This window comes from Odocoileus virginianus, chromosome 21 (assembly GCF_023699985.2).
Source record: "Odocoileus virginianus isolate 20LAN1187 ecotype Illinois chromosome 21, Ovbor_1.2, whole genome shotgun sequence".
Classification (NCBI taxonomy): Eukaryota; Metazoa; Chordata; class Mammalia; order Artiodactyla; family Cervidae; genus Odocoileus; species Odocoileus virginianus.
The window spans coordinates 27,600,887-27,619,394 of record NC_069694.1 but is presented as its reverse complement, the minus strand read 5'-3'; the positions used below and the strand labels follow the sequence as shown (position 1 = coordinate 27,619,394).

Genomic DNA, 18,508 nt, shown 5'->3' with positions numbered 1-18,508 from the left:
TGGAACATACTACAATAGTACCAGCACCCAGTCTGTGGGGCGGGGTGTCATTTTTGCAAATATGTGCAGAAGCAAAGCATGTGCAAAACTGTTTATCTTTACAATTACTTATGCAAAATTTTCCACTACTTCCCCCTTTGTCCTTTCTCCATTTATCAGGTCTGTGGACTTGATTAATTTAACTTAATCTGTATCTTTTCTTATCCACGAAATAGGGATCCTCATAGCATCTACCTCCATAGAGGTGTGAAGATTAAATAAAGTAATCCATGTAAAGTGACTAGAAGTACCTGGCACATAGGATGTGCTCAATACATTTTAGTGATTACTATCATATTCCATAGGACATCACAATGGCTATTGGCATCATGCTAATGCCAGATCATGCCTGACCTCTGTGGCAGGGACTGGAGTAGTGCCATCCACCAGGATGTGTTCTATGCATCAAATCAGGGTCAAATCCAGCCCATTGCCTATTTTTTGTAAATAAAATTTTACTGGAACATAGCTCTGCTCATTCATATTTGTATTGTTTGTGATCACTTTCACACCATGATGGCAAGGTAGTTGCGATGGAGAGAACATCATGGCCTATAAAACCTAAAATGTTTACTATGTGGCCCTTTAAGAAAAGGTTGTAGACCCCTGCATTCAACTTAAGAGTGCTTCAACTGTTCAACAAGTATGATTTATGTAAGATTAATTTGTAAAAAAAAAAAAAAAGTAGCAATTTTCCTTTATTTCATCAATAACTTGAAAATTTAATGGAAGATAAGATACTGTTCATGGTAGCAATAAAACCATTAAAGAATGCATAAAATCTTTAAGAAATTTAAAGAAACACTTAAAGGGTATTAAGGAAGTTCTGAATAAATGAAGAGTTACATCAGGACTCGGCTGGTGGTCCAGTGGCTAAGACTCTGTGCTCCCATGCAGGAGACCCAAGTTATCCCTGGTCAGGGAACTAGATCCCACATGCTGCAAATGAGAGTTCACACGCCACATCTAAGACTTGGAACAGCCAAATAAATAAAAACGGAGAGTTATGTTTCTGATGCTATAAAGAGGCCAGTTCTCCCCAAACTAATCAATAAGTTCAATGCAATTCAATTAACTTTAAGCAGGACTTTTCCCCCTTTCTTTCCTCCTCCCCCACTCAAATGCCCAGAAACCCATCAAACTCTGTCTAACATTTATATGGAAAAATAACTGTTGATGAAAATAGTCTAGTTGATAAAATGAGGGCCAAAGAGGAGAATATATATGAAAACCTTAGTACATATGAAGGAAGATACACTACAAACTCAATAATAAAAATTACTATACAGGAATATTCATAGATCAGTTTAAAGGATTAAAAAATAGACACATGTATATTAACATGACCTGAAATACAGCAGTGATGCCATGAAATAATGAGGAAAATGACTTTATTAGTTTAATAGAGTGTTGACAAACTGGCTCAGTTATATAGTAAAAAACTCCTATGGACCTTATACAAACTTACTCTTAAGATTTATTAAATGTGAAAATAAAACTATATGTTTAATAAGTTTGTGACCTTACAAAGGTCTCTTTAAAACCCCCAAGCACAATAAAGCAAAAAGAAATTTCTTTTGATGGATATCACTACATGTAGTGCTAAGTAACTTCCCTGGTGGCTTAGATGATAAAGAATCTGCCTGGAGTGCGGGAGACCTAGGTTCGATCCCTGGGTTGGGAAGATCCCCTGAAGAAAGGAATAACAACCCACTCCAGTATTCTTGCCTGGAGAATTCCATGGACATAGGAGCCTGGTGAGCTACAGTCTATGGGATTACAGAGTTGGACACGACTGAGCAACTAAAAAATAAGTAACAAGCATCACTACATGAAAACTAAGGAAACCTCGAAACAATTATCAGTCAGATGAGATATATTAAGAGTCCAAAACCAATAAAGGATTAATAATTAAGCCACATGAGGAACTTAACGCTAATCAACAAAAAAGATCATGACTCAGTGAAAAATGGGCACTGAACAAAAAACACACCTGTTTCCTGTTAGATCAAAGTGTACTATTTTAAAGATTTGAACAGGCAATTTACAAAAAGGGAAATTCATAAGGCAGTGTTCAGTCTTACTAAGATTCAGAGAAATGCCAAATAGACTAAGACCTATTTCAAAACCATTCCATTACAAAGATTTTGGGAAGCTGGATGGTATCAATGCTGGTAAGGGTGTGGGTAGAACTGGTACTTTCATGCTTGTAGTGAAATTGTAGACTACTGCAGTTATTCTGGAGAGCAACCTGACAGTCCTGGTAAAATTAAATATGTGCCGGGGACTTAACATTCCAACTCTTTTCACGTACTCACTGAGGAAAGAGTGAAAAGTCAGCAAGGGAATTATGAACAAAGATTTTGAAATAGCAGAAATATTGGCGCCAATCAGAATGGTTAAGTACAATGTGGTGGCTGTACACTAGGAAATATTATGTAATCATTAGAATAATTTACTAGAGGTACATCCTACAGAAAAAGTAATGTGTCCATTGTTGTTTTTGAACATAAAAAGATACCTTTTTCAAAGTTTAAGTTTTTACTATTAGTCTCATGATAGAAGACAAATTACCCAACTGCTTCTACTTAAGAAACAGACCAACTCTTATATCTGCTACTATATCAAGTCTTTATTAAGAAGTAAAGTGCTCAGTATTACACATTAATGAAATTCCCAATTATTGAGACTTACATATGTAAGAGTTTCTTAATAGTACCAATATAAAGAGGAAGATGATAGGGGAGGGACGAGGTGGAAATTCTTCAGGACTAAAGAAGAAAAATGTGTAACTTATGGGTAAAAAGAAAGAACTTTGCAAATTTTTACAGGTGAAAAAACAGAATAATAATAAGTTCATAAAAAGACTTTCTAGTGACCATAATTGGTATATGGCACATGGTCAATACACATGGATACCACATAATAGCTGCACTTCAAATTGAAGCTTGTTTACATGTAACAACATGGTACACGTACATAAATACGTACACTCAATATCCCTGGAATGCAAATTTTAGTACCTAATAATAAAGAACTTTATTCAAAAAAATATTCAAAAGAAAGCAAAGATGGAGATGAGCCATAAGAGATAACTGTTAAAGAAACGCTACCTGTATCACTTCTGTAAAAGACAGCTAAAAAGGTTTTTTCGCTCATGTTTTCTTTGAAAACTTGACTGACAAAGTCTACCAGTTAAATAAGCAACTATGTGAATTTAAGCTATAGTATGAGAAACAGGTCTCTTTGCTATTCTCCAAGTGAGAATTATTCACCAGTGCATTCTCTTCTTTGCTTGTCTCATTAGCTCTCAAAAGGTCACCATACATAACAATTTTGAAAAATAAGATTTTTAGTTTTTGTTAAGAAATAGATTTATTCCCCATAAATTTGGTGAGCCTCTCTCCTAATGAAAAAAAGAGAGGAAAAAAAACCCTGCAAACTCAAACTTTGGCTGATACCTTCTGATGATGGTTGAACTTTCAATAACCAAAACTCCTTTTCATTAAAATGAATCCCACTTAGGTTATAAATTCTAATTTTGAAAAGCAGGATCAAGAGTATTTGAGTTCTGTATTCTTAAAACAGTCTAAAATGCAAGTCTTAGATTTATAATATTTTATATGAATTTCAAATTTTCTTAATATTTTGTTTAAAATGAGCATATTTGCTGACTCAAAACTTTTGATACACCCTAAAAATTTTAGTAGGTTGATCTTCCTAGATTAGTTGCAAATAAGTTCAGCCACATGAGCAAAAGACTATACAGATAAATCTTTATACTACACTAATTATTAGGAAAACATCAAATTTAGTGATTTGGTGCCTTCGAATTCTTCTGTTATTGTCAGATATGACATTTAACTCACAATTGATCTTTGATGGTTTCATGCAGCTCATTTTAAATGATAGTGAAAATAGTGTAAAAATTAAGTGAAATGGTTAGTCCCACAGGCATTAGATATGATAAAATAACAGAAAAAATAGTGTTCAACATTTATCATAACCATTCATACAAATTCTAGCATAATGACTACATACCCATTCTATGGTTTGGGGTTCTTTCCCAATTAGTCTTTTAGAAAAGTGTACCCCAGGAAGGTAGTTAAAATAGAAGCCTCCTTTCTTAAAAGAAAGCTGTGCATTAAGCCTATGAGCTAAGCCTGAGTGGAAAGGAATGCCCCTATTTTCCCTTCACACACTTAGCAAAAATGACAATACTGATTTTCGTGATTGGAAGTAAAACTCAGAAGCCTTTTGACAGTTCTCTTCTAGCTTTAAAAGGCTACTTCATTGTCAACTGAGGAGACTCAGTCATGGTAACAAGTGGGCACACCACTCAATATACTTTACAAAGAATTGTTTTCCGTACTCAATATTTACACCTGGATTTCTTATATGAGAAAAAGAAACATCTTCTTTGATCATGGGCAAAGTTTATCTAAAATAAATTAAAGTGCAGAAGAATTAATAATTGGTCACAAAGACCAGCATCATATGGTGGTCAGGGCATATAAATAGTGTACTTGTTATGGCAACTCAAGACAGGCACCTTCTCACCTATTAAGAACACATGTCCTACACATGAATATTGGCACTCCCGTTTCCACCTCCACCTTCCATTCCTTCTGTAGACTGGGAGGAAGAAGGGCGAGAGCTCCTGGGGCGTGACTGACCATTTAGTCCTAAGGGTGTGCCTAAACCATGACTTATTTGGGAAGCTGCATCGTCAGATTCCCAGCGTTCCAACTCTTCTCGCACAAGCCGTTCCATCTGTTCCCTGTGGATTTCATTGTCACGACCCAGCCTTTCATCCTAATGAAGGAAAAAGAAAACAAGATGTTGAGGTGGACTGATGTATACTCTTAATTTAGGAATTGCCTTTGGAAGTCTGGGGATCCAATAATCCCACTTAGGTAAGGCTAGAACAAAACCAGTCTTAACAGCAATTCTCAGAATCACTGGAGCAATTTTTTTTTTTTTTTTGAGGAGGTTCCAGTGAAGGCAGTATCATCAGTGTGGAGAGTATTAAGAAAGCAACACCTCTGGATTATCACTTTATCTGCACTGATTTGCACATATGGAGAAAAACATCCTCTTAGATTAAGGGTTACTTAAACGATGACCTTGATATTTTATAGAATCAGGGTGTTTCTGTTTCAAATGACCACTAACCTCAGCCACTCCATCCAGCAGCCTTCCCAGCACCTCCCTTCTCTTCAGTTTGGCTCGCTCCATGATCTCAAGCTTCACTATCACAGCATCAATCTTGGACACGATGCTGCCGATGGAGTGCTCCATCCGGTCCACTCGTCTCACTAGGCTGCAGGAAACCACAGTTGAGAGGGACAAAAACATCTTGTTGTTGTTGACTTAGCAGCCCAGTTGGCGTATCAAATGGAAATGCTAAGATTTTTTCCTTAATCAATATTATAATCTAAAACACTTTCTAAATAGTCTAGAACTTTAGAGATTTTTCATACACTGCTGGTGGGAATGCCAACTGGCACAATTCTTTTGCAAATCAGATTTTATCAGAAGTATGTCTACCATAGAAGGTATGCCTATCCTTTCTTTCAGATATTCCATTTTTTTCTGAAAAGTTTTTTTTTTTTTTTACTTTTTATTTTATATTGGGGGAACTGCCAATGCTGGAGACAAGGGTTCAATCCCTGGGTCAGGAAGATCCCCTGGAGAAGGAAATGGCAACCCACTGCAGTATTCTTGCCTGGGAAATCCCATGGACAGGAGGAGCCTGGTGGGTTATATAGTCCATGGGGTCACAAAAAAAGTCCAATACAATTTAGCAACTAAACAACAATAGGCAATTAACAATGTTGTGATAGTTTCAGGAGAACAACGAAGGGATTCAGCCATACATATACATGTATCTATTCTCCCTGAAACACTCTTCCTATCCAGGCTGTCCTTTGAGAAGTTTTAAAGGAAATAAGTATATGTGTAATTTCTGACTACAAGGATATTCTCTGGGGTTCTGCTTATTAATAGCAGGTCATTAAAATGGCTAAACATTTATAGAAGATTGCTTAAATATATTATTGTTTCTTTACACAATAAAATTCGAAGACACCAGAAATTATATTGTGACAGAATGTTTCATGCAATAGAATGGTGTTCACATTCTAATTATGAAATAGAATGACACTATTTATAATGTAAATAAAGCAGTTAGAAAACAGTATGCTCACTTATGATACCATTTTTTTGAATAAACACAATGTTATATAAATACTTTTAAAAAAGGAGACAAAACTTTTGGAATGGTAGCATGAGGGCCCTGGAGGACCTCTCCCCATTGAAACAACCATAACTGTTGAAAATTACTAATTTTTTAAAAAATTGCTGGAAATTTTCTTAAGGGCATAGAATAAGCAGCTTTTATTTTTTGAGTAATATTTGAACTACAATCTGCTCTCTCTCTCCTGCTCCCTAGCTCAGCATGACAGAGCTCTTCTAGGGGTGCATGCGTGCTCACTCACTCATGTCCAACTCTTGGTGACCCCATGGACTCAAATCCGAAAAGCTCCTCTGTCCATGGCATTCTCCAGACAAGAATACTGGAGTGGGTTGCCATGCTCTCCTCCAAGGGATTTTCCTGACTCAGGGATTGAACTTGTGTCTCCTGAATCAGCAAGGGGATTCTTTACCACCTCCAGGGGTGGGTCAGCAAAGAACACCCAGCCCTCTCATGTCAGCTCCTATTGGAGGGCTATACTTATTTCCCAGGAAAGGTCAGGCTGTCAGTATTTCTCATCCCTGTACCTCCACCTCCAAATCTACACTGCAGAGACTCTAATTCAGACAAGAATGGCTGAAGAGTTGGGATTCTTTTCTTCCACTCAACTTCCAGCTGGAGGGTAGACTGTTCCATGCTCAGAAAGGTAAGCTGAGAACACCAAAGGCTCATGCCTTATTCATGAAGCAGGGGTGTCATTGTGAGAGAAATGGCCCATTAGCTCTGGAGCATGACACCAAGGTTTTGCCTGGAAGGAGAGTCAGGCCACAGAATGAAGCTCCAAAGCTTCCCCAAGTGAACTGGCTTTATTTGGAACAAACTTTTGGGAAATTTAAGCCTAAGGGTGTTCTTGAAAACAGTGGAGACTGTGGTGATAAGCAGTTAAGACGAGGCTGGTCACTTCATGAGATCATCAAGTTAAACCATTTACCAGCTAGTTTACCAGAGAGAACCAGGAAAGAGAAGTCAGCCAAAGACTGGCTTCAAAATCTCCCCCTGAGAAGGCACCTGAATTTCACTGGATCAGACTGTGGAGCAATTTGTATCCCAAGGCATTGATGAAAATCACAGACCAATCAGCCAACAATTATGAGAACTGAAGGGGCAGACGGCTTAACAGAGGGACCAGGGGAAGAACTGCAAGTCCTGTCTCCCCAGGATAACTGTGTGCGTGGTCCGGGCTGTGACCTCTGAGAAGTGACACTGTAGGTTCACAATGTGGGGGAACTAGACGTCACTAAAAGACAAATATACAAATGACAACAAAAACAAGCTCTGAGGGGAAGGGGAATTTATAAGTAATTTTTATATTATTTAACATCTCCAGTTTTCAAAAAAAATTATGAGACACACAAAGAAACATGAAAATGTGACCCAAACACAGTGGGGAAAAAAGCAGGCAACAGAAACTGCCTTTGAATGGGCCCAGATAGACTCAGTAGACAAAGCAGTCCACATAGCTATTATAAATATATCCAAAGAACTAAACTAAGTCATGTATAAAAATAAAAAATAAAGGGCACTGTGATGACACTGCCTCATCACATAGAAAATATCAACAAAGGAGAGAAATTGTTAAAAAGAACTAAATAGAAATTCTGGAGTTGAAAAGAATAAGAAATGAAAAATTCCTATAATAAACAAATTACTTTCATCAAGAGAAAAGAACACCAATAATATTTATTAAAAAGAACTGATAATTAGTCATGGAAAAGACAAAATGAGAGCAGTGGGAGAAACTAGTGTCATTTTGACTCTTGTCTACTCAAGTGAATGAGTGAGTGAAAGTCGCTCAGTTGTATCTGACTCTTTGCCACCCCACACACTACACAGTCCATGGAATTCTCCAGGCCAGAATACTGGAATGGGTAGCCATGCCCTCCTCCAGAGGATCTTCCCAACCCAGGGATGAAACCCAGGTATCCCACATTGCAGGTGGATTCTTTACCAGCTGAGCCAAACAGGAAGCCCCTTGTCAACTCAAATTATCATTTCCTCAATACTTACACTTGAAACTCTTCATAAGAAACCCCACTGGAGATGCTGCCCCTCCTTCTGGAGCTATGCCCACTGTCGTCGTCATCCTCCTCCTCAGAGTCATCCAGGCTTCGAGGGAAACTTCGGCTGCTCATGGGACGTGGTAAAGAGCTGTGATCCAGGTCAAGGTCCTCCTGAACAACACGGGGTCACTGAGTGACGGGCAGGAACCCCTCGGCCCCACAGAAGCTTCATGGAGGACTGGGGCAAACGGGAAATGGGTGTGTGCCATTCACCTAGGATTCCTGTGAGGTTAACACCAGACTGTGATCCTCACACTTTTTAATTTCATGTATTGGCAAATGTTCCAAATAGATTTTAATGACCAGCAAGAAGTTGCTAACTTCTTGTCTGGACAAGAAAGAACAGTAAAAATACAGAAAAGCAAAGAAAAAAGTAAAGGAAGAAATATGTTTTCACCTTTTCATAAAAGTGAACACATGTAATAGCTACAGAAGTAAGGAAGGATACCATCTCAGAGTAAGAATTTTGACTAAATACAGCCATGTGAAACTATTATCCGTTGTCTGCTTGCTCATATTTCACTATGACTGGTGAAGTTTTTCCACTCACGGGCATTGTTTTGGGGAGCAGTATTTTGAAACCCCTGTTCTATATTGTCTCCTCACAGGAATTAACTTTTGTGTAACATTCATTTGTATTCTCTGTATTTCAATTAGCATGGATTTTCTGGGGTTTAACTATTTTTAAAGTTAATGTTAAAACTTTAAATTATTTTTCCTGATTATAAAAGCTCATGTAAGCTTATTTTTAACAGTTTCATAGTAAGTATTCAAATGGAAGGCAGTGGTTAGTTTTATTATACATGATAATTTAAAGAACAACTAAATTTATCTCTTCTGAGAAATCTTTTTTCCCTATTCTCCTGGACACTGTGAAGTATGTAACTACTGAAAGTTTTCCTCAAGGGGGTTACTAGAAAACTTAGGGCTTTCTGCTGCTCAATCTTATTAGTCATGACAGGGAGCTCAACCTGGTGCTCTGTGATAGCCGGGAGGGGGGGGATGTGGGTAGCAGGAGTGAGGTTCAGGAGGGAGGGGGTATATGTATACCTATGGCTGATTCATGCTTCTGTACAGCAGAAACCAATTCAACATTATAAAGTAATTATCGTCCAATTAAAAATAAATTAAAAAATAAAAATTAAAAAAGTCTATTTTTTGTGAAGTGCATTTTTTAGTTTCATTCAGGCTTGCCTTTATATCTCAGCTTTGTTCTGCTTCACTCTTTTTTTTTCTACATTTATGCTAACTTAATGCATTTCAATATATTACGGTGTTATATATCCTTTTTGGAGTAGGCAGGGTACTACTATATCAATGGAGATAGAGAGAGAGAGAGGAGGGAAGGAGAGAGAGACACATATGCTCACACCCACTACTTAATAAGCTGTTTGAAATGTTGCAGGTGCTGAACCAATCACGTTCTTCTAAACCAGACCCACCCTCTCTTTTTCCAAGTCGTCTCGCATCTGCTGGTGTTCATGTTCAGTCAGTTCCTGGTCTCCATCCTGGTCATATTTTGTGAATATTGCCTCAATCTCTGCATCAGTATGGCCCTTCCTGAAATTAGTGAGAGGTTACAGATGAACTCATCCATTCACACGATCCATCCCAAACACAGCCATACTGACATGCGGGAGGAAAGGAGAAACTGCTGAGTCAGGGCCCGTCCTCCTCTTACAATACAGTTCAGAAAGATACCCACCTCTGAGACAAATGTGTCTCTATGAGTACTCGGGCTAGGAGACTTAGCACTAAGGATTTGTCTTTACATGAGGACTTTCCCAGCACTGGCAAATTGAGATTCTTACCCTTTGAGATCTTGCCGAAGTTCATCAAAGTTTAACTTGCCTCCCCCTTGCCGCAGGCTCTCTGATATGTCATCCACAGTATTTTTCTTCAGTTTTAGTTTGATCAAGGCTTTATGGTAACCCTGCCAGAAAGAAAGACTGTTTTAGTTTATCCTCCTTTTTCATCTGTTCTGTCTGTCAATTACAGTGGTAACTAACGTAAACGCAGTGACCAGAACAGCATCTGACATAAATGGGCCACAAAACAGGTGTGGGTTGGATAAATGACAAACGCACCCTGAGTTTTCCATGAAGCTCATGTGGGAGAGTTATGTAGGAAGAGTCAGGTCTTTCAGTAAATGAAGAAGAACTAGGGATCTTTTGGTTTGTATTCAAGTTTAGTGTACAGGACGAAAGTCAGTACATTCCACAGCTGTCTGCCTCAGAGTATGTAGGAATGTGCAATAGTTCTTAAGAAAACTAAGAAACCTGAGTCATAGATTATTTTCTATATTATCTTACAGTTGATAATTTCCTTTCATAGGTCATGAGTGCAAAAAACACTTCAGTGACAAGGAGATGAGGATTTTTCACTATATACTGCAGTCCTTGCTATATACATGGCAGTGCGGGGCTGTACAAAAGACAGTGCAACTGTGTGAGGCAATGTTAATTAATCAATGAGAAAAATTATGACTGTTCTGTGACCTTTGAAACTTTTGTTAAAACATTAAAAACTCCCTCAGTGTAGGCTACAAATTTATGGGGACATTTTAAAAAGAGTAAAATGATTATTTTAGTACACTGACGTTTTAAACAGTAGAAACATTGAAAATTGAAGTTTTATTTCTTTGTAAGAAACTTATTCAGAGTACTCCAAACAATACTTGCCTTCTTGTTGTTACTGTGTAACATACACTATTAACTGAACATATTTTCTACATCTTGGTGAGTTATAATCCTTTCTTAACCTGGATCAGCTTCCAATATTTTATCCCTTGCACTTCCAAAGTTGTGAAATATCTCTGAGAGTCCCTTTAAAGTGAAATTAGTTTGCCAGCATCAAGACATCTTCATCCTATTTGTCACAATCTCTTTCCTCATTTATGTTGATAAACATACCTTCACTAGTCCTTCTGGCTGCTCTCAAGCTCTTGATGTCAACACTCCCATGGCCAGTTACGTATTTCTTTTAAAAATCCATTGCTTGTTTTTAATTTCACTTCCAGTGTTATCATTCTTTGTCTCTTTGCTATACTTTGTTCTTCGCTGGCCTATTCTTTTAATTATGCATATTTATAAAATGTCACATGGGTTTATCACTGGAGATTAGGAGGCAATATGACTATAACCTTCGTGCATAAACTGAATAGCAGATGATCAGGGACCAACCCTTGACTCTGAAAGAAGTGACATTATGAGTCACTGATGATGATGCACATTTGTTATTTATGTAATGACTTACAGAGCTGGTAGTGAAGTTTGTCCTTCCTGCTATTATTCACAGTTAATATGCTATAACTGAAATATACTATGATAACTGAAAGTAAAGTTTGTACTGTATGTTATTACTTGGTCAGTATACTGTAATAACTGAAATTTGAACTGTGTTTAAAGGTTGGTGTTATTTAACTGAAGTCACATCAGACCCAAAGAGCAAAGTGAAGACTGCTTGTAATTACCCTGGGGATTTGCTAGAATATAATCAACTGTTATGTAAAATTCAGGATAACACAAATGTTAGGTCTTGTCCAAGGGTCTTTGTTTTACAGAGCGGAAGTTCTCTGTTTCAACATGATTCACAGACAACATTGTCCTGTGGGTTGAACCAAACAGAAAAATATTATGGTCAAGGAGCCACTGTATCCAGCAGAATGATGACTGGCAACAAGCTGTGTACTTCAGATGTAGTTATTTGTTGTTGCTGAAGTTTTATACTTTAAATCAAGTAAAGAAGTCACATGGAGAAGAACAAAGTTGCCCAGATTTCCTGTCCTGCCCTTCCATTTAACAATTAAACACTTCCTGAGAAGGTGCATAAGTGAAAGTTCTCAGGACCTTAGGGCTGTGGACTTGCTCCAAGGACTTCTTCCTTTGACTATTTTAAAACTTCCCTGGAAGGTCAAGGGTAAAGCGTGAACAACAAAATATTTGCCTCTAAAACTTCTTTTCTTTTTTTAAAAATCAAAATTAAGATAGAAGAAAGGAAAATGTCTTTATATAATCTTCTCTTTCTGTTTATTCTGAACTCTGGATCTAAAAGTGAGAGCTGACTAGAGAAGGTGTCAAAATAAATAAAGAGGATGAACCCAGCAGCTAAGCTCTTAAGAGGCAAGAGATTACTGATAATTCAATTCTAGGGCATTAAAGGATTCCCAGAATTTAAGTCCAAGATAGCAGTATATCTATCTCTGTCTCCAATGTAGAGAGAACACTTAACTTACTCCTGGAACATACCAACCTACTCTTTATTTTAGATAGTGGATCATGTTGATTTGGCAATCTGGCTGAAGAGACGTTTACTTCATGTAGAAAATAAAATGATTCTGAGAATTAGGGCTTGTCATACCTTTCTGATAAGATCCGAGAGTTCCATCTCGGCTTTCTGCTGGGCCAAATCAGATTTAACTTCAGAGTAAGTGTCATTGATGATGGCCAAAAACATATTCTGTTTGTAAATCAAAGAAATGTAGAGATTAAAGAAGAAACCTAAATATATTTTGTAAACATCAATCTAAAATTTGATACATTTGACCTTTTTTTAAAACAATCTGAGTGTTTCAAGAAGTCATCAATTAATAGTTTTGCTACCAAATTCTTTGAGAAAATTAGTTTTTCCTTTGTTATGGCAAATAAAAATGCAATATATATTCTTGCTTACAAATGCAATATTTTGCAGAAAGATATAAGAATTAAACACAACAAAATATTAACATATTTACCTAGGAATGGTGGGGTTATTTTATTACTTTTGCTTATCTATGTTCTGTACATTTTTCACTTGACATAAGTTATTAGAGGTGTAGAATTCTAAATAGGTTCTCAAATTTCAGTAGTCAAGCCAGACGAGTGGAGTCTATACTCATTTCAAATACTGTTATAATAGTTGAGGTTCACAGAACATATTTTAAGAAGTTAAAAAGACCTCCGCAAACGGAAACATGGTAGGCCTAGCTGAGAAAGACAGTCAAGAAAAGCTCAGTGGAAAAGACACAGACTTTGAAGTCAAGCAAACTTGGGTTTCTACCATGGCACTGCCAAAACTATATTCCTTCTTATATTCTTCATTCTAAAATTTGTTTTTGCATTTATAAAATGGGAAAAATAGTAGTATCTCCACTACAGATTCGTGGTAAGGATTAATGAGTTCATCTATGTAAAGTACTTAGGACAGAATCTAACAGATGGCAGGTGCTACATTATTTATAGCAATTATCATTCAGTAGTGATTAGTCCATTTTCCTGACTTTTCCCTCCCCCACTAAAATGATTTGCATTTCCAATGCCTGTTTCCAATGGATTTTCTCAAAATATCACACCTAATTGATAAGGTCCTTCTTTAACATGCTCTTCCCTTTGGTTTTCCTTTTTAGCATGTAACTATGGTTTGTGACTATACAGTTGTGTATGTCTGTTTTCCATACAAGTCCACAGAATCTTCATGAGAGGAGGGTTGGAATCTATTTTCCTTACTACTTGCATCCCCAGTACCCAGTATATTGCCTGAAATGTGGTGGCTCCATAAATATTTATTGATGACTGATGACTAAACAAATCAGAGCTCCATTATTTTAATGAGCTACTAAATCTCTATGAATTAAGGAGGAACATCATTTAGGATTCTGTATCAGAAATGAGAATACAAAAGACACAGACATTTGTGGCTTAATGCTCAATAATAAGGGCAGACAGCCGCAGTCAGTGGACGGTAACCCACCTTTGTTCTTCCCACACAGGCATCTAATATTTTATGTCTCTTTTCCAAATGATCAATAACTAACACCTGCAAATGTCAGTTGAAATGAATTACAGTGTGCGTCTTCTGATGAGATTTCAAAAACTGGGAAGTGGCTAGAATGGTTCTTGAAGGTGTGGGGAGAGGAGGTTCATGGCCTCTGTATTCTCTATCACTTGACTGAGGGGCGGACTTTGCATAGGAGGTCTTTCCCTGTCGATGGAGGGGCTTTTGCTCCTGGCTAAGCCAAGCCAGCTCACACCATTGTGGTTTCTTTAGTGGGGGCAATAGATTAAGACTTGGCAGTCATCTCAGAACAGTGGCCAGCCCTGCCCTTGGCTTGCCATTTACAAGGAATAAAAAAAAAAAAGATTCGTATTGACAGTAGCCTCCCCTCTCTCTGGAGGGTACACGGAGAACAATTCCTTTTTGTGAAGTAGTACAAATAAATATTTCAGTATAAAGACAAAAACTAAGAACTAAGAGCTTTTCATGTTCCAGGCATTGATCTGATAAAATGACTGAACAATTTAGGAGGCACTGCCTGTTAGAAGCCAACATTCAAATATGTCCGCGTTTGAGCATTTCCAATTGCCATGATCATGTCTCTCTCTGGCAGACTGATGTACAGAGAAAACTTAGTGGCCTGAAGTCAACTAAAGGGCTGCCGCAGAACACTCTCAATTCCTGATTTCTGTTCTCTTAGTAGAGACTCTGGGATTCAGATGCTTCAGAATTCAAAATATTACTAATGTAAGAGAGTGACAAAGGCTCACTCTTCTATTTTTTTCTTTAATATATGACAGAAAACAGAAACTTTTAAGAGGCTTAAGTTTAAAACTAATCATGATACATACAGACAGCAAGATATAAATGCTATTCCTGATTCTTTCAGTCCAATTAAAGTACATCTAATTCTCAATCAGTAAACACCATATACTTGACCACTAAATACCTGGACCAACTCTGGAGCTCCTACAACTGAATTAATGAACTTTATACAAAGGATCTTTACAAAATCAATTAAAAATGGAAACATTGCTTTTTCTTAAGATATAGTTAATATAAGGAAAATCTTAAGTGATAGTGTTTAAAATGAAAAATACCCACTGCCCAGATTAAGCTAAGTTAAAACTTAGTGGAGTGGACAAATAAATGTATAAATGCTAGGATGAAGAACAAAATGCCTTTCAAAAAACTTAATTAAAGGCCAAAATGCTAAAAACCTGAATTTGCACCAAACCAAGAGAATAAGAGGAATATTTTTGAAAATAAAATTTAAAACAACTTCCATTCATTGTGAGATTTAGTTTTAAATTAAAATTTGAAATATTCTTTGCATGCAGTCTCTAGATATATGAAATATGAATAAGTTAAAACAACCTATCTTGACCTCAACAAGCAACAATTCACTGAAAGGTCACTCCTGGTACCCTGCATCTGGTTTGCTCTGTCATTTTCTATTTTTAAAAAAGAAAAGAAGAAGGAGAGAAATGAAAAGTCATGCAAGCAAGTGATCATGAAAGTGCTGACATTTGTGTTTTAAAAAAAAAGCGTGCAAGCATATTCTACTTCTTAGGCAAAGCACTATTTTAGGTAACTTTAAATCTGCACTTATTTACTACTTTTTTTTCAAATTGAGTACATATATATATATATAGATGAAAGATCATGGAAAAGATAGTTGGTGAAGACTTAAAACTGTGAATGAATGAGAAATAAAACAAAACATGTTTTCTAATATCTACATTTTTCTACTTTCCAGGTCTTTAAAAAACTGATAGAGAATAAAGTGTAAGAGAAAAGAAAAGATGATGATTATGATGGTGATTTATGAAATTTAAATCACCTCACTATAAACAAAAGTGTACATACCAAAAGAATGAAGAACATAAAGAACACAAATGTAGTGAAATAAATTGGTCCCAAAACTCGATTAGCTTCCTCAATCTCTGCGAAGTTGATATCACCCAAAATGATACGGAATTGAGTGAAGCTATAAAAACAAAACAAAACACAACACCACAATACAAAAACAAAGAGTGTCCAGCATTCTTTTGACATAACATTTCTCAGAAGATAATTTCATACTTTTGGACCTTTTTTTTAAAAATCAATGTGGAAAGCTGCCAAATAACGAAAACTGTCAACCCCTTGGAAAACTTTTGCTACTTATATGAGCAATTAAAAACCTTCTAGAATAAAAATAATATGCTTTCATGCAAAATATGTTCTTTTCATTTGGTTAAAAAGAAAACATAATAATTATTATTAGATGACTTATAAAGCAATTGACTATAAGAATTTAATACATAATCTAGGTAAAAGATGATAACTCTAAACCTTCACAATGGTCACCCTGCATATGAATTTTAAATCTCTTAAGAAAAAAAGACTTTTGAAGCATAGCCAAAATTGTACGTGTTTGAAGATCAAATATTCTCAATGCACTTAAAGTGGGGAAAAGAACTGCTGTGTGTTGCCAGATGTTGGGTCTTAATCAGTAATTGTTTCCATTCCCAACTTTCATGAAACAGTAACATTATTTAGGCATTCTTGTACACAAAGCTCTATTAACTTTTATTATCATTACCATCATCTTTCCTAACTAACTCCTTTCTACAGGCCGTGGAAGTATGATACTGGCTACTTTACCTGTTTGTAACATAATATTTATGAATTTTGGGAAAAAACCTGAAAATTCCAGTATTGGTTTGTGCTTCTCCTCAAATATTAGAAATAGCTTTTTTCCTTAGAAAATAAGCTGAAGTTTAAATGTATGGCAACAATATTTGATAGGTATAAAAACAGAGGCAAATTGTGTCTTAAATGCTACCATCTGCATTTGGTGCTGAGAAGACCTCATTCTTTGGGACAGAGCTGGTTTATGATAACTGTTATTCTATATCTTACTATGGTACTTATAGGCTCTATTTTAAACATTAGCATTTCAGAAATTATTGTCATAATTGCATTGGTGGGTTAATGTTTTTGGAAAGAGAATTAATTCTCATTTTAAACCACTACTTTTAAATATTTGGTAGTTACACAGCCACCATGAAGGTTTCTTTAACCTTGAGAAGGCAGTGTTTTCTCTGATTCAATTTGTCTTCTTAAGTTCATATATACTTACATACACTCTTGGAAAGTACTGAAGTCATCAACTTGAGTGCCAAAGACAAGGTATGCCAACTGAGCATATGCTAAGAAAATAATGAAGAACATAATTGCAAAGCCAAAGAGGTCTTTGGCACACCGAGACATGGTTGTAGAGAGCTGACTCATGGTCCTGTTAAAGTTGATAAATTTGAAGAGCTGCAAAAGAGGGAAAATATACGCAGGTGAACGGGTAATATACCACATTACCCATTACCACAAAATATGCCACAGATGAATGTGGTATATACATACAAGCATATTTGGCCCTAAAAAGGAATAAAATTTTGATGCATGCTACAACATGAATGAACTTTGAAAACACTGTGCTAAGTGAAATAAGCCAGACACAAAAAGACAAATATTACATGATTCTACTTATATGAAGTACCTAGAATAGGGAAATTCACAGAGACAAAAAGGAGAATAGACGTTAGCAGGAGCTGCAGAAAGTGAGAAACAGGAAGTTAGTGTTGAGTGGATAAAAAGGTTGCAGTGTAGATGATGAAAAAGTCCTGGAAATGCAGGGTGGTGATGGTTCACAACACTGTGAAGGTAAATACCACTGAATTATACACTTAAAAGTAGTTAAAATGGTAAACTTTTTACATATATTTTACAATAAAAAAGAGAGAGACAAGAAAGATTTTTTTTTTCCTAATCTCATTCATGAAGTATTTGTTGAGGGACTACCATATACCAGGTATTGTTCGTGGAGCTGGGAATACACCAGTGAACAGAGCAAAGCCCCTGCCCTCATGTCACTTATAGTTCACATGTTGGTTAAAACACAGAGAAAACAAGTTTAATTATAATTAAAATGATCACTGACATTTTTCACCTAGAAAGATTAAAAGAAAAAAGAAAAAACCCACAAATGAAAACTAGCTAGGTAAGGCACAGGGAGCGATGCTCAATATCTTGCAATGACCTATAATGGAAAAGTAGAAGCTGCTCGGTCGTGTCCGACTCTGCAACCCCATGGACTGCAGCCTGCAAGGCTCCTCCGTCCATGAATTCTCCAGGCCAGAATACCGGAGTGGGTAGCTGCTCCCTTCTCTAGGAATAATGGAAAAGAATCTGAAAATAGATATATATAACTGAATCACTTTGCTACACACTTGAAACTAACACAACGTTGTAAGTTAACTAGAGTCCAAAAAAACAAAAAGAGTTAACCTAAAAAAAAACTAGTTAAAAAAACTCCAGAAAATACTTATTGAATATGATTAACTATTATTTACTGTGCATC

The 18,508-nt window shown here is 36.5% G+C and overlaps 1 protein-coding gene and 1 long non-coding RNA gene across 2 annotated transcripts in view; one reads left to right on the top strand and one right to left on the bottom strand.

Annotated features, from left to right (window-relative positions):
- Window positions 1-720: 720 nt before the first annotated feature.
- On the top strand, window positions 721-4,109 carry LOC139030217 (uncharacterized). Its single transcript, XR_011482502.1, has 2 exons — window positions 721-3,564; window positions 3,599-4,109. It is a non-coding gene; the product is annotated as an uncharacterized lncRNA (long non-coding RNA).
- The window catches only part of PKD2 (polycystin 2, transient receptor potential cation channel), a 58,275-nt gene continuing 42,413 nt past the window's right edge, over window positions 2,647-18,508 (bottom strand). Inside the window, exons 8-15 of the mRNA XM_020868983.2 lie at window positions 17,234-17,415; window positions 15,976-16,096; window positions 12,715-12,813; window positions 10,167-10,288; window positions 9,798-9,915; window positions 8,303-8,466; window positions 5,215-5,362; window positions 2,647-4,854 (exon numbers count right to left, since the gene is read on the bottom strand). Of these exons, the coding sequence (XP_020724642.2) occupies window positions 4,618-4,854; window positions 5,215-5,362; window positions 8,303-8,466; window positions 9,798-9,915; window positions 10,167-10,288; window positions 12,715-12,813; window positions 15,976-16,096; window positions 17,234-17,415 (1,191 nt within the window). The 3' untranslated portion in view covers window positions 2,647-4,617. The remainder of the gene's footprint in view (window positions 4,855-5,214; window positions 5,363-8,302; window positions 8,467-9,797; window positions 9,916-10,166; window positions 10,289-12,714; window positions 12,814-15,975; window positions 16,097-17,233; window positions 17,416-18,508) is intronic.